Raw genomic sequence first — 24,485 nt, forward strand, 5'->3', positions numbered from 1 at the left:
GGATCGTTTGTTGACTTTATATGCATGTATCTGGAGATATGACTCTTTCAGTCAATCACCATTTGACAGCTGTACAGCTTTGTAAAGGCAGAGAAAAATATCTGAGAATGAAAATTGATTAAACCAGCCCATCCCCTAAGATTGTGGCCAGAATAGGTATTGCAACTATGCTTCTCATTTAAATTGTGCTGCCTATTGCCAAATTGGATCTTTTCATGAATATTTACCAAGTACCGTAATAAACTAGTATTTACTAGTATAACCAAAGCACAGTAAGTTTTGCAGCTAAAAATGTAAGTGATAAGCAGGTGCTTTAAGAAAAATAAGAACCACTGGTGTACAGGGCTGACATCTGCAGGGCCTGACTTTCTCAACTGCCTTGGCATTGTTGCAAGAGCTGCAAATGTTTGAGGATAGTTATCCAAAAATATAGTTATGAGTGAATTGAAACAATTCAATCCAAACACAAATGACTCATGAACAGAGAGGATGCCTCCTTGGCACGGATGCAAAAGCTGCAAATATTTGAACATATGTGTAGTTATTATGCAATTACGTATAATATATATATATATATATATATATATATATATATAGAGAGAGAGAGAGAGAGAGAGAGAGAGAGAGAGAGAGAGAGAGAGAGAGAGAGAGAGAGAGAGAGAGAGAGAGAGAGAAAGAGAGAGGGCCGGGCTACCTACATACCTACACACACACATACACAAGAGCTAGTCATACATTTGGGTCTGCATTTGAGCATTGGTCCAATACCTACATCTATGCCCAAAGTAACAGACATTCTGATGGTGGAGGAGCTGTTTGGCAACCCAAAGGTTGCAGGTTCGAGACCCGCTCTGCCTCACCCCATCGATGTGTCCTTGAGCAAGATACTTAACCCAAAGTTGCTCCTGATGTCAGGGTAGTACCCTGCGTGGCAGTCACTGCCACTGGTGTGTGAATGTACGTAAGTGTGAATGGGTGAATGTAAGGCATACAATGTCTCAAGCACATTGAGTGCTCGAAGGAGTATAAAGGCCCAATATAAATGCAGTCCATTTACCATTCCACGGTCTTGGAATGTGAAATATGAACAGTGTGTTGTTATCTGTATGGTATTATTTCAGACATGTCAATGGGTTTAGGTGTCGTTACCAGTGACATCCTGCAACAAGGACAAGGACACAACAGGTGGTCTAGTGGAGCATTTTCACCTCCAGAGACACCTGACTGCGTCTCGTCTGCGTCTCTGACCTCAGATGAGCCAGTGTCTGAGATATTGTTGTCTGGGAGTCTTGCCAAGGCCAGCTTTGTCAGTAACCCTGGTGGCACAAACCACAAGCAGGCTAGCGGATTACCGGTAATTGCCCATCTTACACTTATAGTGTCTCTACTGTCTCATGTCAAGAATGCACAAACCGTCTCAAAGTAATAGTTTTGGGGTTAGGTTTAGTTAACTACACTGTATTCCTACTGTCTATGAAGGATTATTCATAGTTTCACAATCTGTAAAAAATACCAGCTGCCTCAGAATTCCAAGTTCATTTAAATCCTTATTGTAAGTTCAGTTGTATTGCAGCTTTGCATTTAAACAACACACACACACACACAGGCTATGCACATACACAAACATACAATTTATGATAAAGATTTAAACTAGAAATGCATTCTCACAGAAAATGCTGGAAGCGGGCTTGCCTTTTGGGGCAGAGATGAAACAAAGTACTATTGAGAAAACAAAGCTAAAAGAAATCTTGGAAAAAACTCCATCCACCCAGTCAGAAGTTATGGGCCAAACAATTCAGCCATCTTGGATTCAGCCATCTTGAAAGTGTTGTAGCTCTGCGTTTTGGGGATATACTAAATGACATAGATGGTATTTTAAGTTGGCTAAGGAACACTGCATATGATATAATTTTGAAAATCAACATGGCTTCGAGCGGGATTAGAACTCACAACCTCCATATCTGTAATCCAACCCCTTTGCCATTGATATTAAATGACATACAATACATGATATTTGAAGTTGGCTAAGGAACACTGCATATGATATCATTTTGAAAATCAACATGGCTTCGACTGGGGTTCGAACCTCCAACCCCCATATCCCTAATTCAGCACATTTGCCATTCATACTAAATGACATACATGGCATTTTAAGTTGGCCAAGGAACACTGCATATGATATAATTTTGAAAATCAACATGGCTTTGACTGGGATTCGAACCCCCAACCTCCATATCTGTAATCCAGCACATTTGCCATGCATACTAAATGACATACATGGCATTTTAAGTTGGCCAAGGAACACTGCATATGATATAATTTTGAAAATCAACATGGCTTTGACTGGGTTTCGAACCCCCAACCTCAATATCTGTAATTCAGCACATTTGCCATCCATACTAAATGATATACATGGCATTTTAAGTCGGCCAAGGAACGCTGCATATGATATAATTTAGAAAATCAACATGGCTTTGGATGGGATTCGAACCTTCAACCTCCATATCTCTAATGCAGCAGCAAGCATTACCACTAAGCCAAGCAGCTAGCTGTCATACACAGTCCAGCAAGACTATATTAGATTGCATTGAAGAGCTGAACAATAGCCTTCTAGAATGGCTGCTCGCACCTGCTCGTTAAGAATAGAATCTTGAGACAGTGGCAGTTAAGATGGAATCCTTCATTGGGAGCACCTGTTCTGATACTAACTGACAGTTAGTATTGAGCCTTTAACAGGGCAGAAAATGAGAATGAGTTTTTTGTCTTTACAACATCGTTGTAAAAAAACTAAAAGGAGTTGGCACGTGTCCTTTTCACAGATCGGAGTCATGCTTGTGATCTCTCTAACAGTCTTTGAATGAAGTTTATAGGTGAAAGGGTTCAGGCACAAATGGACCTCCGTGTGGGACATGCGCTGATCTCTTGAAAAATGCACTTTTCGAAAGAATGGGATTCTCCATAGAGCCAGGCCTGTTTTTTTTTTTACAAACCTGCCATTTAAAAAGTATTGGGAGTTGGGAGATGAAACTTTCACAATTTGGAGACATCCCATAGAGCTCGCTAACAACGCGTCAACTAAACTTCTAGGTGAAAGTGTTGATGTTTTATGACCGAAAAAGCCTCCTACACTCTAATCTCTAGAGTGGCGGAACTGTGGTTCATGAAGGTTCCACCATGGTTTCCAATGGGGACCCAGGCTTTCACTAAATCGCCAAAAACGGGAAAACGACAAGAGACACGGAGAAGCCTATAACTGTACGCGATCTCCAAGCCGAGCCGGTCGTTTTAGTGTTTGAACGGTGTCTCTATCTCGAAAGGCCTAGGAGGAGATCCATTTTCTATTTTACTGCTGCCCTGCACAAGAACGATAATAATAAATAATAATAATAAAACAGGACTTAGAGATTACTATAAACGGGCCTTGCTCTGCAAGGGCCATGCTCTGCATGGTCCTTGCTCCGCAAGCCCGCTTAATTAACTTGGAATTCTGAGGCAGCTAGTATACTTAACATAAGTTAAACCATGTTGTTGCCATTGCAGTGTATAGGAGAATACATTTTTGGTAACTTGCTAAGTTATCATGACTTATCACTGATATATTTTTTTACAGAATGCCCCTACTCCTGCTTTGCACGCACTACTTAAGTAACTGATGAATACAAACAAACAAAACAAACAAACAGAAAAACACCTGGGATTAAACTTAGTTACATGTGTTTATTCATTTGTTGGAAAAATAATGAATGCATTTTAAATGTACAAAAAAAGCATACAGCAAAATATTTCATACAAACCGATGACTTGTACTAGAACGTACATTGGTGTAAAACCAATTTGTATGAAGCTACAAATGACGTTCAGAACCCTTCACAATTATTAACATCCACTCCAACAACAACTGAGAAAAACACATAAAAAAAAAGTTTTCAATCTTGGCCTTTCCCACAGGGCATCAAAGTGTGCAATGAATCACATACTCACACACTATGTCATATGTATTGCAAAGTTATTAAGTGAATAGTTTGGTTTCTTTTACACTCTGAGCAAGAAAGCATTCCCAAAGTTTTTGTTGTCGGGACCTGCTTTTGCACCAAAGAATATTTTCGTGACCCCCACCATATCCCAAATGCCAAATGTTATTTGTGTGTTTATATTGTTGCTAAATTCTAATTTGATACATTCACAGGAAAAGTTAACACATGTATTGGCCATATAACTAATTTATGGAGTTATGTTTAAACTATCAATGTGTGTTTTCACCAGTTTTTATAAAAAGTCCATCCTGCTGTGACCCCCAGTTTGGGAACCACTGCTGTAATCTGTTGCTCTTAAGAGTGTGCGCTGGTGTGCATCTTCCCTTCAAAAATAGATTCTTTTCCACAATGGTGTCAAAAATCGTTACGGTATGTGGAGCTGCTTGAATGAATATAAATAATATTAAAATATGCACCGAAAACCTTAATGTAGAAAAAACCCCTACAAACATTGTTAAACTATGTAGACAACTTGTTCGACACAATTAATTCATTATTTCATTTGGTCTGCACAAAGACATTTGAATAGAACTGAAAAACCAACAAACGCTGCCCAATCCTCAGAAATTTAAACCAGATATCTATTTTATTTTGTACATGAAAGGGCCTTTCAGGCATATTAGTTTAGGATACTCAGGAGGATACTCAGCTACAGTGTCCAGCAGCGGTCATAAGGCACAGTGATAAAAGTGGGGAGGAGAATTAACGACTGATTTTGTTTTCATTTTGTGATCTTACTCTAAAAAATAAAAACCTCTACTGATAATTATGGTCTTAGATCGTGGATTTCAGTGATGTTTATTAGCAACATGTCATTTTCTTAAAAAAAAAGTGTTAAGCACCAGAATTCGTAGAAAATGCTTTATAGTATCCAAAAGAGAGCATTGGTTGCACAGCACAGAGGTTTTAGCAGCACAAACCAATCAGCATCAAGGCTCAAACCTGGTCATATATTGTCAGCCAATCACCTTCTTAGCTCAAAACTGGTCAAATGGCAAGAGTCAATCAGCATCAAGACTTAATTATGGTCAAACATTGAATGAGCTTGTCAAATATTATCAGCCAATCATATTCTTAGTTCAAACCAGTGAAAGCCAAATCAGCGTCATCTGACTCAAACCTGGATCCAGTTTCACGAAAGCATCATTGCAGACCAGTTAGTAACTATGTTGCTAACATGGTTAGTAATGTCATTTTTGAGAAACTCATCCCAGGCCAAAAAGCATAAACCAATTGGATTTCAGCTCCAATCATTCTCCCCAGTGCCAGCCAATCAGCATCAACACTCAAACTCAGATCACCAGTGTTAACCAATCATCATCGAGCATCAAGGCTATGGAGGACAAGGCTCACCAGTCTTAGCCAATCAAAGCATCACGGCTCAGTGCAGTGCCAGCCAATCAAAATCAGTCATGGTTCTGACTTGGTGAGGCAGTACAGGCCGGGCAGCCTCCAGCGCGTGTTGCTATGGACGCGCAGGTCCAGCCACTCCTGCTGCGCCTGCGGGAAGTAGGAGTCGGGCAGCGCCGCGGACACCATCTCCGGGGGGGTGAGGGGGCCCTCAGGGGGCGTGAGGGAGCCGCGGTGAGCCGCCTGGATGTCCATGCTGTCCAGGTTATTCAGGCTGCCCGACGCCTGGTCCACCTGCGCCATGCCGGGGCCTGGGAGGGGAGGGGGGATAACAAGGGTTGAGGTCAAGTGGTAACCTAGTTACACGCTGTGCTGTAGTGTGTGCTAGTGTGACAAGCACTTCAAGCATTTTCAAGCACTTCATAAAAAAATAATTTTCATGTTCACAACCTTGAAAACTCTCAATTGAAATTCAAGCATTTTCAAGGAATTGAAGCACCAGTGGGAACCCTGCTTTTATAAAGGGTCTATCTATACACTCACAGCAATGTCTGAAGGGCATGTTGTTACAGTTGCGCTGTTATTATTAATACAGTATGTTACAGTGTTAATATTAGCACAATAAAGTCTCTTTATATGTACTCAGTCTCACAGCAGTGCCTGAAGAGCTCCCAGGCGTGCGAGGGTATGTCATAATTTGTTGTTGCTGTTAAAGAGGCACTAGGTAGGATGATGTCATTTGCGCGATGTCCGTGGCATGCCTGTCTCAAAATCTACACTGTAATGAAAAAATGCTGTTCAAATAAACTCGCTGTGAGACTGTTTTTCATCATGGAATGTCAGCAGTTGATACAAATATGAATACGGTATGTAAAGCGATGTTTTCAAATGAAAAGTGTTTCCCACGACACTCCTTCGGACCGCGCTGCCAAAAGTTGCATGTGGGGTTTTCTGACAGCAGACCGTGGAAGTGGTCGCGAGAGCCTTGTTCACTTACCAATGACTCGCACAAGCATCGTCTGACTCGGGGCCGTGATTAATTCAACTTTTAATCCTACCTGGAGCCCCTTTAATATAATAATAATAAACTAGAATGCACTCTGAGAGTGCAGACCTCCGCCAAGGAAGCTATTTGATAGAATGTTACACCCTAATTTTATTTTAAGTAGCTCTGCCTTCTTTTTGAGTTGGAAACTGGAATATCAAGAATTGCCCTGTCCACAATTCAATTTGGTTGCTAGGGGCGTCTAGATTTATAGGCCAGCAATAGTGAAGAATATTTAAAATAATAATAATCTGTTGTTGGATAATTATGAGGTGCGCTGTGGCGCAGTGCGCTAAGCCCCCCACATTTGGGCTTGCATGCCCATGGGGACCCCGGTTCGAGTCCAGACGGGGTAATTTCCCAGCCCTTCCCAATATCTCTCTCCTGCTCATTTTCTGCCTCCTCTCACACTGTCCTGTCTCAATAAAGGCCCAAAAGCCCCCCCCCAAATAATAATAATATAATAATTATAAATTATATAATATAATACTCACAGCTGTGCCTGAGGGGCTTCCAGGTGTGAGAGGGTTATCATTAATAACATTATTATTCATGTTACAATATAGTAATAATACTCACAGCAGTGTCTGAATGGCTCCCAGGCGTGCGAGGGCATGTAGGAGCGCGAGACGGGCTGCTGGAGCAGACACAAGATGGCGCTGTCCACCTGCTGGAAGACGCGCAGAGACAGCAGCTTCTGGTGCAGCTCCTCACTCACACGGTACTCCTCCGACCGCAGGAGGTCACGGATCACACCAAAGTCCTCCTTCAGCTGCAACGCACCCTGGATACTGGAGAGAGAGAGAGAGAGAGAGAGAGAGAGAAAGAGAGAAAGAGAGAGAGACAGAGAGAGACAGAGAGAGAGAGAAGAGAGAGATTTTATTAAGGTGTAAAACATGAAATTACACACTGCACTCCTCAGAACGCAGCCGGAACCTGCTTCAGCTGCAGAGCACCCTGGATACTGGAGAGAGAGAGAGAGAGAGAGAGAGAGAGAGAGAGAGAGAGAGAGAGAGAGAGAGAGAGAGAGAGAGAGAGAGAGAGCAAGAGAGAGATAAAGAAAGAGAGAGGATGATAATCAAACCTGAATTTAATCTTCTGTTTGAGGATGTGCTCCATCCATGCTTTTATACAGTATTTTCATGTAGCCGTCATGCAGTGTTATACAACCTGAATTTGATCTTGTGCTTGAGTAAAGTATGTGTGACATCCTTGCTTTTATACAGTATTTTCATGTACTGTATTGTAGTAGTACAATCGGTAACACTTTATTTTAGGGATACATCTATTAGCACTAATACATACAATGTTAATGCCTGCATAAGTAACTTGTAAGACATGTACTAAGCAAATGCTAAGGCCTACTAGGTCCTTACTAAGGTTAAATTGGTAAGAAATCACTTATTGTGCATTAACAAGACATTTGCCAATACATGCCTAACAAATGTTTGATTTTGCTTTGTATATGCCTTACAAGTTACTTATACAGGTACATTGTATGTATTAGTGCTAATAGATGTATCCCTAAAATAAAGTGTTACCGTACAATCTAACCGGAATTTGGTCTTCTACCTGAGTATGTGCTCCATCCATGCTTTTATACAGTATTTTCATGTACCTGTAATGCAGTGTTATATAACCTGAATTTGATCTTATGCTTGAGTATGTGATACATCCTGGCTTTTATACAGTATTTTCACGCAGGCCCTACTGTAAATGTAGGTAGTATAATCTAACCTGAATTTGATCTTCTGCCTGAGGATATATTCCATCCATGTGTTTATACAGCATTTGTGTATGTATTTACAAACCCCAACTCCGGTGAAGTTGGGACGTTTGGTAAACAGTGAATAAAATCAAAATGCTATCATTTTCAAAACATTCAATCTATTCATTAGATGGAGAATAGTGAAAAGACAACATATTAAGTGTTAAAACCGAGAAAAAATATTGTTTTGGGGGACATATTTACTCATTTCTAATTTGATAAATGCAACACGTCTCAAATAAGTTGGGACGGGGATCAGTGAAATTTAGTAAACATCCAAATAAGATAAAACAACTAAGAAGAACATTTCAAAATGAATTGTACTGACGAACAATATAGGTGTCCAGGTATAAGATCATCACAGAGAGGCTGAGTCACTCAGAATTAAAGATGCAAAGGGAATAATTACCATAGTTATTACATACATTTTTGAATTCCCTTTGATTTACCACGATTGAGTGTATATAAGACATATTTATATCCCCGAAACGCGGAGCGTCGGGGATGTAATGGTTTTGCGTGCGCCGCCGCCGCGTCCGCCGCGTCCGCCGCCGCGTCCGCCGCGTCCGCCGCCGCGTAAGGTCTTTCGTGTTAACGCGATAACTTTTGAACGGATGTTTGGATTTGTCCCAGATTTTTTGGGTGAATGCTCTAGGGCAGGTTCATGAACTGATTCGAGTTTGGAGGTCAACACTTTCAAGATGGCTGAATTCAAGATGGCCGAATTTTTGTTTGGTCTATAACTTCTGACCGGGTGGATGGATTTGTCCCAGATTTGGTGTGTGAATGCTCTAGGGTAGGTTCATGAACTGCGTCGAGTTGGGAGGTCAACACTTTCAAGATGGCTGAATTCAAGATGGCCGAATTTTTGTTTGGTCCATAACTTCTGACCGGGTGGATGGATTTGTCCCAGACTTGGTGTGTGAATGCTCTAGGGTAGGTTCATGAACTGATTCGAGTTTGGAGGTCAACACTTTCAAGATGGCTGAATTCAAGATGGCCGAATTTTTGTTTGGTCCATAACTTCTGACCGGGTGGATGGATTTGTCCCAGACTTGGTGTGTGAATGCTCTAGGGTAGGTTCATGAACTGATTCGAGTTTGGAGGTCAACACTTTCAAGATGGCTGAATTCAAGATGGCCGAATTATTGTTAAGGCCATAACTACTGACCGGATGGATGGATTTGTCCCAGATTTTGTGTGTGAATGCTCTAGGGTAGGTTCATGAACTGATTCGAGTTCGGAAGACAACACTTTCAAAATGGCGGAATTTCATTTGGCCCATAACTTCTGGGTGGATTGATTTGCCCGGTAACACCTTATTTTAATGGTTCACCATTTCAGTGAATCTACCATATTAGGTACAGTGTAATAGCCAATGTAACAATATTTAATACCATGTAATACTAGTGTAATACCAGTGTAACAATATGCAATATCAGGTACAGTGTAATAACGAGTGTAACAGTATGCAATACCATGTAATATAGTGTAATACCAGTGTAACAATATGCAATACCATGTAATACCACTTACACACAAACACATGATGTAAGTAAAACAATGACGGAGTTACACTGGTATTACATTGTATTAAATATTGTTACACTGGTTATTACACTGTACCTAATGTGGTATATCCACTGAACCATTAAAACAGTATTACCATTTGCCCCATTTTCTGCTTCATTTTCACAATAGTCGTTTGGTTTTAAGCCTATGCACGTCATGTCACGTCTGTATGTATCATATACGTTTACGAAATGGTGGACGGGAGTGGTAGGAATGATGGGAGACTGGAAGCGTCGCGTTTCGGGGATATACCTTAAGCAGTCGAAGGCGACTGCACAGGCAGTCTAGTTTTGTTAATAAAATCATTGTATAGGTTCATGACATCATGAAATATATATTGGCTGTAGTCTCACTCTAGCACTCCAGGAATTAGAGCTATTGAAAATTGACCATATTAAGAATGCTTAAAACGTGCAAATGATACAGGGGTGTAACATTCTCCTAAGCACTTGAGCTCACTTGAAATAGACCCAGAAGACATGGGAAACTGTCCTTTGCTTACAGAAGTCAGCAGAAGTTGTAGAAGTCCATTCTTTTTGACAATAATAGAGCATTGCACATCCTGTGCTACAGTGAAAATGGACCATCCAACTTGTGTTAGTGCTAACTTCAAAAGTCAGCCTCCATGATGGCATGCGGGTGCAGTAGTGCATTGGTTAAGATGTTCTCACTCATCTGTAGAGTTAAATACAGTGCTGAATGGTATAAATGGGTTTTAAACAGCATGAAAAGCCACTCGTGCATTATATTTTGAAGGGAGATCTTCGATTACTGCCACATAGTAAGGTCAAATTGTATTCTCTACTATGTTTTAACAGTTTGGCTCCATCATAAGGACCAGCAGGTGATAAAATGGTGGGCTTTTGGTCAAGACCTGTCACACTGTAAGCACTACAGAAAGGAAAACATTGCAAAACATGACAAGGAATACACCCACCATTTAAGCTGGTGAAATCATGTCCAAGATAGGAATTAACACTGTTTTTAATATAAAATCATCTCATCGGTTAATGTATTTAACTGTTAAGTGTTGTCGTTTGTTTTGTTTTTAGTCTTCCTCGACATTTGCTGCCATTTATTGTCCCCGTCCCAACTCTTTTGAGACGTGTTGGATTTATCAAATTAGAAATGAGTACATATGTCCCCCAAAACAATATTTTTTCTCGGTTTTAACACTTAATATGTTGTCTTTTCACTATTCTCCATCTAATGAATAGATTGAATGTTTTGAAAATGATAGCATTTTGATTTTATTCACTGTTTACCAAACGTCCCAACTTCACCGAAGTTGGGGTTTGTATGTACTGTATGTAGTCCAATCTAACCTGAATTTGATCTTCTGCCTGAGTATGTGCTCCATCCAGGCCTCCATGAAAACGGTCATGGCCTCCGTGAGGGTCTGCACTCGAGCCTCCTCAGGCAGCAGCTGCACCCCCTCCAGCACCTGGCCAATCAAATCACAATAGTATAGCAGTGCACCAATCACATCACAGTATTATAGCACCTGAACCCCACCTCCACCACCAGGCCAATCGCATCTCAGTATTATACAGTAGAAGCACCTGGCATCTCACAGCACAGTGTTATAGCACCTGGCCAATCACATCACAGAATACTGTACATAGTACAATAAATGTTCCAAAAACAAAAGAAATGCTTAAAAATTTCAGGGAAATGCCACTTCTTAAACCAATGTATGTACATGGGAATGACATTGAAACAGTAGAAGAGTACAAGTAGCTAGGTACAATTATTGATAATGTGCTTACATGGAAAGAAAATACTCTGGCAAGATACTCAAAGGCTCAACAGAGACATCATTTTTTTAAGGAAACTGCATAGCTTCAAGATTCATACAGTGACTGTAATTTATATAATGCCATCAAATATTAAACATTGAACACGTAAAAAAAGTCTACTGTGCAATTCCTACTGTATTCTAAGTGTAATGTATATAAATGTCAAGTACCTGGCCAATAACGCTCTGCACTGCACACGCTGCATACTCACTGGGGCTGCTCGGCAACTCTGGACAAACAAGGAAACACAATGGAGAAGATACAAGGAAATGAAATGCATTGCATGTTACATGAATATAGAGCATTTGGGGAAATTCATCCAAAAAAAAAAAAAAAGAATGTTAATGGACAGTGACTAAGCCCATGACTACTAATTAGAGATGCACCGGATCATGATTTTTAGAATCCTGCCGGATACCGGATCCACTGCTTAAGATCCTGCCGCATCCGCAAAAGGATACCGGATCCTACGAAAGGGTGGAAACACATAGCCTACTCGCACACGTGGGCCCTTTTTAGTACGTTGGCTCAAGCTATTTTTTTTAGACTCATTGGCTTACTGCCACACTGCCTGCACTGGCCGCTTCCAAAGTTCTTTCACTCCCTGCAGCAATTGGGGTTGTGAAAAATTGACTGAAAAACCTAGGCTAGAGATGCACCAGATCCTGATTTTTAGGTAACTGCCGGATACCGGATCCACTGCTTAAGATCCTGCTGGATCCGGATCCTGTGAAAAACCCTATTATCCTGCCGGATCCGGAACCGGATCTTGGATCCTGTGCATCTCTACTACTAATAAAGGCTGTTATTCACTGTTAGCAGCATTATTTCATTTGGTCAAACAAAGTTCACAAATACTAGAATACTTCTTCTCTTAACCTTCCAGAAAAAAAAAGAAAGTACCCGTTTTGTAGTTGACTCTCCAGTGTTTTGCTGATGGCATTGTTTGTTCGAAGATCTCAATAGTCATCCTCTTACAGTCCATGGAGAAGATCCTCAGAATGAGATCAGAAAACACCTGCATGCACACAGTACCGTACAACACAACAGGCGTTAGTGTTAACAAGGAACTACACTTTCACACAGTATTTCCCAACCTTTTTTGTCTTTGGTACCTTTTTTGCACTTACAATAGAAAGAACTCCAGGGTAAAACTGAGCATGCGTGCAAGTATCATTCTAGTTTACCAATGAAACAGAGTCCTAGGCCTTGAAATTGTACTTTGGCACAGCCGAGAAAGCCCTTTTATTTAAAATAGATACTTATATCCCTCACAGTCAACCTGTTCATGTGACTTAACCCATTGATGCTGGATGTTGCATTGCGCGACATTGGCCCTGGCGCCTGGAGCTGCATGGCGCAAAATTCAGGCTCATGAGACAATTTTATGAAAAATCTTGGTATGTTAGAGCTGAATCAACACATTCTAATGCAAGATGAGGGTCACAGCGTATAAATGCAACTCACGGTATGTTTTTATGTGCTTCATTTTTATAGGCTGAGAGTAACTTTTCTTTAAAAGGGCTCAGGCATTCAGGACCCTTTTGTGCTTTAGGCATCAATGGGTAAAAGAATATCAACAGCAATAGCGGATCACAGGGGTTATGAGAAAGTGGAATACAAACATGCATGGCATGCCCCTTCATGCAACACAAAAGGCATTAGCGTTAGTTCACAAGGAACTACACTTTAACACAGTATTTCCCAACCTTTTTTGTCTTTGGTACCCCCTAAACCTTTTTACTATACCATGAGTACACCCTCAGTCAGTCTGCCGTCAGTGAACCCCAAATGCAAGTGTCGTGTCGAGTGTCGTGGGAAACAATTCTCATACAAAAAAAAAAAAAAACTTGCTTTACATACTGTAATCAGTTTTATATCAACTGCTGGCATTCTGTGATGAAAAACATTCTCACAGCGAGTTTATTTAAACAGCATTTTTTCATGCCTGTGTGTAAATTTTGAGACAGGCATGCCACGGGCACCGCGCAAACAACAGCATCCTACATTGTGCCCCTTTAAATTGATAACGTGACCCTCATATCCCTCACGCTAACCTTGTTTACGTGACTTAACGAAGATTCAGCAATGAGTTAAAGAAGCTCAACAGTAAAAGCGGATCACAGAGGTGTGAGAAAGTAGAATTTGCAAACATGCATGGCATGCCCCTTCATGCATACCTGTCCTCCTCCTCACACAAGTGACTTCTTCAATTATCTAATGGCTGAAAAGACATGCCAAATTGGATAAGCTGGTTAGGCAAATTGGTTGCAATGGGGTGGACTTCTGCTTTCTGCAGCCGTCATGTTTGCCAAGGTCAACAACGCCAGACACGTTCAGTCATGCAAACCCTAATGCTGTAGCGCAGCGTGCTAAAGCTTGAGTCTGGCCTGGGTTACCAGGCGAATAGACCGGATTCAAGCGACAGAGAATCGCTTCTGTGCAGCAAGAGTGATACGAGCGATTGAAGCGACTAAAGTATGTCAGTGAAAAGCAGAATGCAAGCATTCCAACATTCCCATTGGCTGTGGCGCTGGCCAGGGTAACGATCGAATCCTACCCCGTCTCTACAGCTTGAGTGCGGCCTGGGTTATGTTTCAATCCTACCCCGTCTCTATCGAGTCTGGCCTGGGTTATGATCCAATCCTTGAGTGCGGCCTGGGTTATGTTTCAATCCTACCCCGTCTCTATTGAGTCTGGCCTGGGGTAGGTTTCAATCCTACCCTGTCTCTAAAGCTCGAGTCTGGCCTGGGTTATGTTCCAATCCTACCCCATGTCTCTCTCCCCATCTTTTCCAGCGTCCTAAAGCTCAAGTCCGGCCTGGTTATGTCCTAATCGTAACCCATCTCTCTCTCCCTCTCATTTCCTGGCACCATCTTCTCTGTTGTGTCATAATGGGGCACCACTGAGGGCTGCCCCCTTTGAACGGGTGAGGCATAAATGCAATTTCGTTGTGTGCAGTGTGCAGTGTTCACTTGTGTGCTGTGGAGTTCTGTGTCACAATGACAATGGGAGTTGGAGTTTCCCAATGGGGCTTTCGGCTTTCACATAATAATGGATAAAAACTAGTTTAACAAAATCGGCAAACTAGTTTCTGACTGGCACTGTTATTGCCGCGTAGGCACTTGTAGGTGATAAAAGAACCAAAGTAAGTGGGCAGCGTGGCTCAGTGGGCTAGTGCTGTATACTGTACATTGACGCTGGCGACCTGGGTTCGATTCTGGCCCGAGGTCACTTCCCCGTCGCTCTCTACCACTCAATTCCTGTCACCAACATAAACTGTGTTGTCTCAATAAAGCCCAAAAAGCCCAAAAGAAATAATAATTAAAAAAACAAAGTCATATGTCAGTACCTTGAGCTGTGCCACTCCTCTGGTGACCTCTGCTGCCAGCGCTTGAGTAAAAGGCAGGTCTAGTTCACCACTTAAATCCTCCACCTCACGGGACAGTCTTCTCAATGCAGAGTGTAAAGCCTATTGAACAACAACAAGAAACACCAGTGCATGTTACTGTTCTCATAGGAATACATACTGTAAGCAGCTTTGATGGCTCTCTCTCTCTTTTGCAGCCAACACACACACACACACAACAAGCGTGCAAGCACACAGACACACATGCGCACAGGTACCGTACACACACAGGTGCACACACGCACACAGGTAGACGCACGCAGGTACACACGCACACACACACACACACACACACACACACACAAGCACACTCACACTTACATTCACACACACACACACACAAGTCTGACATACCACGAGGTCTCCTTGTGTGATGAGTAGGAACTTGTTGATGTTCCAGGAGGACAGGAACTGGTAGGCCCTGCTCATAACCCAGACAGTACAGGCCTGCACCGTGGCAACCGATCTCCATAGCAACCCAAAGATGTGTGTCGAAGTCACCGAGCTGCCATTCCCTATGAAAGGATGAAAAGACATTTCGCTATCTTGTCAGACGACAACACCACCAGGGCTCTGATGGTAATTAGCTCAAAACTCAAGGTTCTTGCACATTTTCATGTCAACCTCTGATGAAGACGGAAGTTATACCATCGAAACATGTCAGGGGAAAGTAACAACTTTTACATGTCTGAAGTAAAAGGAAAACTCAAGTGAGACTATTTCCTCTTGTTGCCATACGTACCTGAGCATAGCGTGGCCTTGAGGAGCTGTAGTAGGATAGAGAGGGGGCTGAAGAGGCCCAGCAGGCCCTGTGTGGTGGCCGTGATGACCAGAGACGACTCCTGCCCTGCTCCAGGGGCCGTAGGGACACACCTGTCCTTCAGACCGTGGCCAAGGGCATCGCACATCACTGAGGAAAACAAAACAACAGGAACACACAGGAACCATTTCAATGTTAATCCCAGGGCTGTGAACTAACTCTCTTCCCCACCAGCCAAAATGGCTAGCAGATGTTAATCTTATGTAGCTGATAAGTTTCATTTTCTTCCAGCCAAACTGAATTATCACCAGAATTTTCCCAGTTGGTGGGTTCATTTAGAGCCCTCATCCCAGATTACACAGTGACATTGTGTTTGTACTCAAACAGAACGGACAAGGGTAATTTTTAACTTTTTAACACTTCTCGTTTTTGCTGAAAAATGGCATACAATGTCAATGTCGACACAGTTCAAGTATGGTGTTCATGCGTTCATTGTTTTTCTATTGTTTGGAATGAAACCAAGAGTGGCACTCTTGCCATGCATTTGAGGAACTATTGCTAATACTTTGTCTCCTCTCACAAATGTACGTTTTCATTGATGCAGAGGTTCCCTGCCCTTTCCAACTTGGGACTCAATTGACATTTTCCAAAATGTTTGGGCCCACCTCTGGCCCAATAAACAAGTCAACTCAAATAAACATAATCAACAGAACGCCACGCGGAAATATTTTCCCAAAATAGGGCAGCATTACGATGCCGTGCGTTCAGGTTTACCTTCATCCCACTGCGTACAGGCTGAGGAGTACAGGACCTCAACACAGAGGCCCCTCAACACAGAACCACCTTCAACTGGAACAGGCTCTGAAAACAACAACAACAACAACATGTATTTATATATAGAACCTCAACACAGAACCACCTTCAACTGGAACAGGCTCTGAAAACAACAACAACAACAACATGTATTTATATATAGCACAATATTACTACTATACAGTTGACTCAAAGTGCTAATGAAAGTGAAAAGTGAAAACAATCATAAATCAAGTCATCAGTCATACATATATACATACATGCATACACACATGAATACTTACATACAGTATAAATTAAGTAAAATGGAAAATATTCTTATATACAGAAAATGTATATAACACTATCAAAACACAGTAATCAAACACATTTTGATGCCATTTTTTTTTTTCAAATTTTTCAAAAATCTCCAATTTTTTTGGTTATATCTATTTGGTTATAACTTCTAATCTTTTGGGCAGTCACACGTCATCCACCAAGAAAACTGACTACAAATCGCAAAGGGTTTGGTTTGTATCCCATCCTTCCACTCCCTACCTCACTCCATGGCTGAAGCAAAGAGGATGGAGTAATAAAGAGGCTTCAAAACCCGCCCACCCAATGCAAAAGTGTGTGCTCAAGTTGGGTCTCCTAAGGGGGCGTTGTCCCCTCCTTCTTCTTCTATTTTTGAGGTGTTTGCACGAGAAGTGCGCTACCGCCATCTACAGTGCTAAGGGGATTCCATTTATTCTCAACCTGAGGACTCCGAAGCTCTCCTAACCGAAGGTCTCCTAAAGGGGCGTTCACCCCACAGAAAGTGGATACCAGAAATGATCTAGAATGACTTATCTCTGTCTAGAGTATCTCTGGCTGAAGTGCCCTTGAGCACAATACCTAACCCCACACTGCTCCAGGGACTGTAACCAACACCCTGTAAATGACTGTAGGTCGCTTTTTGAGAAAATCGTCAGCTAAGTGCTGGGCCGCTGACAGCTTTGGCCGAGCGCCCAGGGCAAAGCTATCTGAAGGGCCTCCTAATACAATACATACTATGTATTGATAAACCAAATCCAAGCCCCCTCTATTTCCCTGGGCCCGGGACAACTGACTCCTTTGCCTCCCCTGTGGGCTTCCCTGGGTAAGTATAATATAATGTAATGCAAACCGTCGACCTACCCCTGTCATGGGAGGCATGAGATAGCTGTCCGAGTAACTGAAACATCAGGTGATGTCTCCACTGGTTCAAGCTGCCGCAGGCTCGGCGGTGTCCCTTGTGGAAAAGGCATCGGATAGCTGCACGGCTGAACTCTGCACGGAACATCTCCTGGTACTGGGGGAACAACTCAGAACATAGCTCTCCTCCCCACTGAATGGCTTTTGGCTTCTCACAGATGGCTTTAGATGATTGGTGGGGTTTCCTCTGTCCCCGTCCTTGAGTACCTCCTAAGGGAGTTGCACTGAGGTCGAGGGAAGCACCAGGTTTGGAGTTGTCGAGGATGTCGTTCGACGGCACGTCGTCAGTCGTTGACGCCAAAGCCTGGAACAGCACCTCCAAACACTCGCAGTCTCTCTGGAGAAACAGCCAAAAGGGACGATCAGCGTAGCAAGCACCAGACTTGACACATCTTGTGGTCCCATTGCGACAAGTAAGAGCCAGCGGCGGTGGCCCGATATTGTTGTCGCTCTGTTGCCAGGTGTGTCCAGAGAGAAGCACTAGGATCTCCTCCGGACGACTCCAGTCGAGGCTGGCGGCGGCAGTGTCCTCCTGCCCCGCTGTTGCTAGCTGCCCAAAGCGAGTCACATGACCCATCTGCTGACAAGACCACAGGTGGAGCTGCTCAGCCAACATCTGCCCTCTCTGCTCAGCCAACATCTTCAGAATCTGGAACACCGTGAAAGTTCCGGTTCCGGTTCCGGCCACTGTTGCAGGCAAACGGGTACTTAGATAAGGCCAGTCCGTGAGGCGGTCGACACGTTTCCTCCACTGTGCTATGGTGGTGCTGGTCTGCAAAACTGTGTGGTTGAAGATCTGCACGCAGGCCAGCAGGTCCCTTAAGGCGTCCCTCGGAAGGTGGCGGAGGTGCTGGGTGGCCATGACGCACAGCGAGGTGTATATGCACTGCTCCATCAGGAAGACACACTGCAAGCCCATCCGCTGGCAGCTCTGCAGCATCACCTGGTGGAGTAGAGTAGAGTACTTGTATTAATCCCAAGGGAAATTAAGGTGTCTGACAGCTTGGATAAATGGGTGGTTGACGTTTAAGGGCGTAACGCAAAAAAAAAAAAAGTTTTTCAAATTCCTGAAAAAAAATGATGGATAAAAATTGGAAAAAAATAGAAAAAAATAAAGCACTTAGTGGTCTGTGGAATTTCACCTTATTTTTGCCATTTTTGGGAAAATGTGTCCTGCATCAACACATAGCATAGGCATGTCACACCGCAGGAAAATGGAGTCACACCACAGGGAATTCACTGCATTATGGCCATTTTAATCCTTTTGTATACATGACTAACATCTGAGCTCATGCTAACTTGATAATGATATTGTGTTTAATCTTAATATGTGTTTTCATTAATAAAAACACTTTTTTTCCTCCTATAAGAGCAGTCACACCACAGGACACCATAAAATGAACCTAAGCATTGCGTGACAGAAAGATTGCAATATGAAGACATATTAAGAGGTTAAGAGTCACCTTAAACTTCCACAGCACTCTCCAATAACTGAGGTACTGACTGGTTAGGAGCCAGTCTTTAAGACCCTTGTAGTTGGCCTTGCAGCTGCCCATTCACAAACATTGACATACATGTCACCCCACAGGACGCAATTTGTGTTACGAAATTGAACTTGTAGTTAATATTACTGTCTTGAGTTTTTTCCACATTCACATATCTTAATCTAAAGTTAAGATTTATGCAATCATGCCAAATGCTTCATACATTATTCAAAATGTTGTTGGTTAATTTATATATATATTATTATATATTGTTTCATTAATGTTACAGTCACACCGCAGGACATTTGACATATAAACCTTTACATAAATCTTAACAAAAATGTTTCTTCTCATCTAAGACTAATATGAAACATAATGTACCACATCTTCTTTCATTGACATTTGTTTTTTAAAGGAAAATAACAGTTTTGTAGGTTTTTAACCAATGTTACGAAAAAACAAGGCGTCACGTCTCCCACCCAAATACACAAATACAAAACATACACAAAGACCTATTACACATTATTGCACATTGCAGAAAACATAGTCATTTGAGTACAGTAATAGACATTCTCTCTCTCTCTCTCTCTCTCTCTCTCTCTCTCTCCGAAAACATACACTTAGACTAGGAATGCAAATTATCGATTAATTCATTAATCATTAGTTGATAGCCTTATCGATCAACTTACGATTAATTGATAAGCGGCATTCTCCCCCCGAAATCTCAATGTTTCTCAAAAAAAACTACTAAATCTAAAAAAATTAATTAAAAATTGAGATAAAAAACGCATTTAAATTAATTATATTTCAATTCTTTAACACATAGGTGATTTAAATATTCCCACTATTCACACCCCTCTTTAGCCTGGCGAGCCAGACCCGTACAGCAAAAAGCGGGAGGAAATTCAATTTGCGGTCGCTAGGGGCGTCTAGATTTCTAGGCTAACCCCTCTTCACACACACTCTTCACATGCCCATTTCACCTGGGTCTCTTGTCAGTTGAATTGTCGATTAATTGTGATTAATGTTTTTTTAATCGATTAATACATTGATCGATTTAAGTCGATTAATCGATAAATCATTTGCATCCCTAACTCAGACCTAATACACAAATACACATACAGTACCTGGAGAGACTCCCTCCACCAGAACAGGTTTCTCCTCAGGTAGACGTTGGAATACGCCTGCGACCGAAGCACATCCCAATGGCTCAGGTGCACCCTCAGCTCCTGAGCCAAAGCCTGCAGTCCGAGGTTCGACTCGGACACGGACATGGTAGACCTTGGACGCTTTATCATCCCATGTTGCTGCTGCGGTTGCTGCTGCTGTCGGCGTGTTGCGTTCACCAACAGCTGCTGCTGCTGCTGTTGTAGCAGGCGGGAAAGCTTGGTGACAAAGCCGTGCGTGGCCTGCCAGCGGCGTGAGTACTCCTGGAGGAAGGTGAGCTTGGCGCGCTCCTCCAGCAGCCCCCATAGCTGCCCATAGTGCTGGCCAAAGGCGGCGGCGGCGGGGTAGTGGTGGAGGGCGTTGCCACTGGATGATGTGGTGGATGACACGGGGGCCCTGACGCAGCCGCGCGTTTGGAGCCGTCCCGCCGCCGCGTCCCACAGGAGGTGACATTCGGCGCCGAGCTCCGCCACGTTCCGCTCGACGCTCTGGAGCCTTCCGGAAGGTCGGGACGGGGACGAGGACGAGGACGAGGCCATCTGGAAGTTACGGCTCGTCACCGATGGCGACAATAAAGGCGGCCATGTGTTGGGGTCATTTTCAGAGTTGCAGCTGCCGTCGCTTCGCCGTCCTTCTTCCTCCTCCCCCTCCTCCCCCTCCTCTTCTTCTTCCTCCTTTTCCCTTTCTTTGCGTCGGCCCCGTATCCGCCGAAGGCTGGGGTTCAGGCGCGTTCGCAGGACGGCCTCGGCCTTCTGGAGAGACCGGGACAGCGGCGCCTGGCGCCAGGAGGCTAAAATAGAGCAGGGTAACTTTTATTAATACAGTAATATGTATTATGTAATATAACATATAGTAATAATACATGTATTGGCACCAGGAGGATAGCGTAGAGCGGAGCAGAGTAACTTTCATCAATATAATATAATATAATATAATGAAATATAATAATACTTGTATTGGCGACAGGAGGCTACAATAGAGTAGAGCAGTGTTTCCCAACCTTTTTTGTCACGTGTACCCCCTAAGCCTCTTTGTCATACCATGAGTACCCCCTCACTCATGCTTTATATCCCAATGTGACTATGCTCCATACATTTTTTCATTTTCCCAAGTACCCCCTGAAGTGTGCTCGCGTACCCCTAGTGGTACACGTACCCCTGGTTGGGAAACACTGGAGTAGAGTAGGTAGTAGACTAGAGTAGAGTACAATAGATTAGATCAGATTAAATTAGAGTATGGTAGAGAAGACAAGAGGAGAGAGGAGAAGAGTAGAGTAGAGTGGTTAGTAGAGAAGAGTAGAGAAGAGTAGAATAGAGTAGAGTGGCTAGTAGAGAAGATAAGAGAAGAGAAGAGAACAGGAGAAGAGAAGAGAAGAGAAGAGAAGAGAAGAGAAGAGAAGAGAAGAGAAGAGAAGAGAAGAGACGAGAACAGAACAGAACAGAAGAGAGTAGAGTACTGTACAACAGAGCAGAGAAGACAGTAGAGTAATTTGAATTAATCCGGAAGGAAAAGAAAGTGTCCAGCAGCAAACATAAGTACACAAATACACAAAACAGAATATACATTGTACGATATATTGAATACTACTTATAGTAAACGCTCGGGTATATTGAGCCATTAGGCAGATCACACATGGTGGTATAACAAATAACTGAATGAGACTCAGCTCGTGAGTGAGTTTTTTTCCTCCATTTTAAGTTTGCAAAAAAGAAAGATTCCTTTTTACGCGCACCCAAAGTAATTTGTTTTACTTTAGAAGCACACATCACTGGCCAAAACCAAATTGTTCCATTAGGGGTGGGCGATGTGGCAAAAATGTCATATCACGATTTTTAAAAATGAAATCTTCCATCCAAAAAATAAAAAACAATAAAAATACATTTTGATATACTTGCAATTTGTAATTTGCAGTTAATACAATTAATAAAATGTTAGCACACTGATGACACTCTCATAAAGTGCACAATTAGAATATGATAATGTAAAGAATAAAAGTGAAGACAACAACACAAGTAAGTAAACATCATTTTGATACTGATAGTTAACATCCTCACTGCAAGACGATCTATACGATTTCTTCACTTTGGCAGATTCGAGCCGATCTTGTACTCGATATCACGATTCACGATTTATATCGTCACATCGCCCACCCCTACATTCCATATACGAAAAATACCCATATGTACGTGTAAACAGCCTCTGAATACTGCCACATGTTTGCTCCAGCAAATTCACTGAACCTGCTCATCCCAATTTAGAAGGAAGGAACCCAAATAGAACCCAATTAGTGCAACACTTCTGTCAGGTTACGAGGCAATTATAGGACTTCCAGTAATTATAAGACTTCCAGCACAGGCAGAAGGAACACATGCAAGATACGGCGTGACTGTCATCAGAGACTTATGCTGTGTCTCAAATGGCACGCTTGTGTCAGTGCACTTCCTATTAGTGCAGACACTGAGGTGTTTAGTGCGTAGTTTCAAGGGAAAATGTTTGGACATTCAGTACACTAAATTTCTAGCATGAGCGTCCTCCGCACTAAAACAAGTGTGCCATTTGATACACAGAATTTGACTTTGACAAAGTTCAGGGCCGGTCTGGGATAAAAGAAAAACAACAACAAATGCATTGGCCCCTGACTGTCAACACACCATGAAATGCCCTGTATGCCGGATTAATCTTACCATATCAAGGCCCGAACCAGTTAATCAGTCTCTCATTTGTGAAGAACACTGAGAATACTCCAGAACTGCAGTTGTAGAACTACTCAGAGGTGTCAAAAGTGAAAATCAGAGTTTCCTTCCAGCACCATGTAACTTATCTGAGTAACTAGCAGACATGTAGACTTGTCTTACAGGCGGCACTGATCGGATCAAGTTTGTGGGGGGTCCTTGTTAGACTTTAAGTGTTTTTCAGTAACAATACTGTCCATCTCATTAGGTTCAGTGGAGTAAATGGTGTGACAGCATCATGTGCTAGTGTTGTATTTACACCAAGAATTTACATTGGACACATCTTCTTGCACTGCTTTATAAACAGCATGGTAGGTCATTACTGCCACGTGCAGAGAATGCAGTCTTCTTGACAGTGAAAAAAAACAACTTCTTGGGAGGGGCTGTGAAAACTGAATAACTTTCCTGGTTTTAAACAGTCACTTACCATTGTCTCTGGAGTAGTGATCTTCCAAAAGGGTGTACGGATGTACAGCTGTTCTCATCTAGCACAAACGTCTGTCCAAATACTCTGTAAAGCAAAACAAATGTTTCTATTTACTCTCAATGATTAAATCACATTAGTATTCGGGGATCTAGCGGCACGTGAGTCCATCATAGAATGAATATGTCAAATCATTCAGCAAGCCTACCTTTGAATTACGTCGGCAGAGGTCAGCCATGCACACCCTTGACCTATCAATACAAAACAATTCTATTTACGCTCACTGCCACTGATAGAAAAAAGCCATAACAAGCGTTAGTTATTACAGGGCGCTGTTACTTTGTAACAGTGGTCTGTTTACATTCTGACCTGTCAGTGGCTGATGATGCTGTGCTACTAGCTAGCTAGCTTGCTCAACAACTAATCACCAACAGCCAGGGGCACGTGCTTATTTGAACATATCTCGCCATTTTAACCCTTTACAATGTTTACATGATAGCGTCCGCACGCTATTTAAAGCGTTAATCCAGTGACTGCGGAGGCCTAATGTGGTACAAATCTTTAGCTTGTTAGTTAACAGCTAATCCCGCATGCAATGAGAGCGCCAGCTCGTGTTGCCAGATTTGTTGCAAACGCAACTCCCGCGGCTGGAAACATTGACGCCGAAATTAAAGAAAAATAATATCTATTTTACACATAGGCCTATCTCATCACGATTAATATATGTAAACCATAACATATATATGCAACCTTAAATTATTCAATGGAAATGAACGCGTAGTAAACAGTTAATGCAACCCTAATTGTAACGTCGAGATCAGTCTCCACAGTGGCACATCTGGCAACCAAAGCTAGCTCCCGTTAAGTTGCCTAGTTACAGAAACGCTTGCGTGGATGAGTAGCGGGCAGCTAGGGA

At 42.5% G+C, this 24,485-nt stretch overlaps 1 protein-coding gene across 1 annotated transcript; it reads right to left on the reverse strand.

Moving 5' to 3' along the window:
• Positions 1 to 5,420: 5,420 nt before the first annotated feature.
• On the reverse strand, positions 5,421 to 23,834 carry ccdc142 (coiled-coil domain containing 142). The gene is made up of 14 exons (XM_063189902.1): positions 23,778 to 23,834; positions 23,573 to 23,656; positions 21,122 to 21,203; positions 20,374 to 20,965; positions 17,706 to 18,705; positions 16,512 to 16,598; positions 15,720 to 15,887; positions 15,332 to 15,492; positions 14,921 to 15,040; positions 12,472 to 12,586; positions 11,739 to 11,797; positions 11,095 to 11,213; positions 7,009 to 7,220; positions 5,421 to 5,695 (listed from the first exon to the last, which is right to left on the reverse strand). The coding sequence occupies exons 2-14, from the start codon at positions 23,628 to 23,630 to the stop codon at positions 5,445 to 5,447; spliced, it is 3,024 nt and encodes a 1,007-aa protein (XP_063045972.1). The 5' UTR covers positions 23,631 to 23,656; positions 23,778 to 23,834; the 3' UTR covers positions 5,421 to 5,444.
• Between the last annotated feature and the right edge of the window lie 651 nt (positions 23,835 to 24,485).

This window comes from Engraulis encrasicolus, chromosome 23, assembly GCF_034702125.1.
Source record: "Engraulis encrasicolus isolate BLACKSEA-1 chromosome 23, IST_EnEncr_1.0, whole genome shotgun sequence".
In the NCBI taxonomy this organism is placed as follows: Eukaryota; Metazoa; Chordata; class Actinopteri; order Clupeiformes; family Engraulidae; genus Engraulis; species Engraulis encrasicolus.

Excerpts from the sequence above, each read along its gene's own strand:
- ccdc142 (XM_063189902.1), bottom strand. The coding sequence starts at position 23,630 with ATGAGAACAGCTGTACATCCGTACACCCTTTTGGAAGATCACTACTCC. Across the intron at positions 21,204-23,572 it reads TCACTACTCCAGAGACAATG|CCTCCTGGCGCCAGGCGCCG; the intron begins GTAAGTGACTGT and ends GCTCTATTTTAG. Across the intron at positions 15,041-15,331 it reads TCACACAAGGAGACCTCGTG|GCTTTACACTCTGCATTGAG; the intron begins GTATGTCAGACT and ends GTTGTTCAATAG.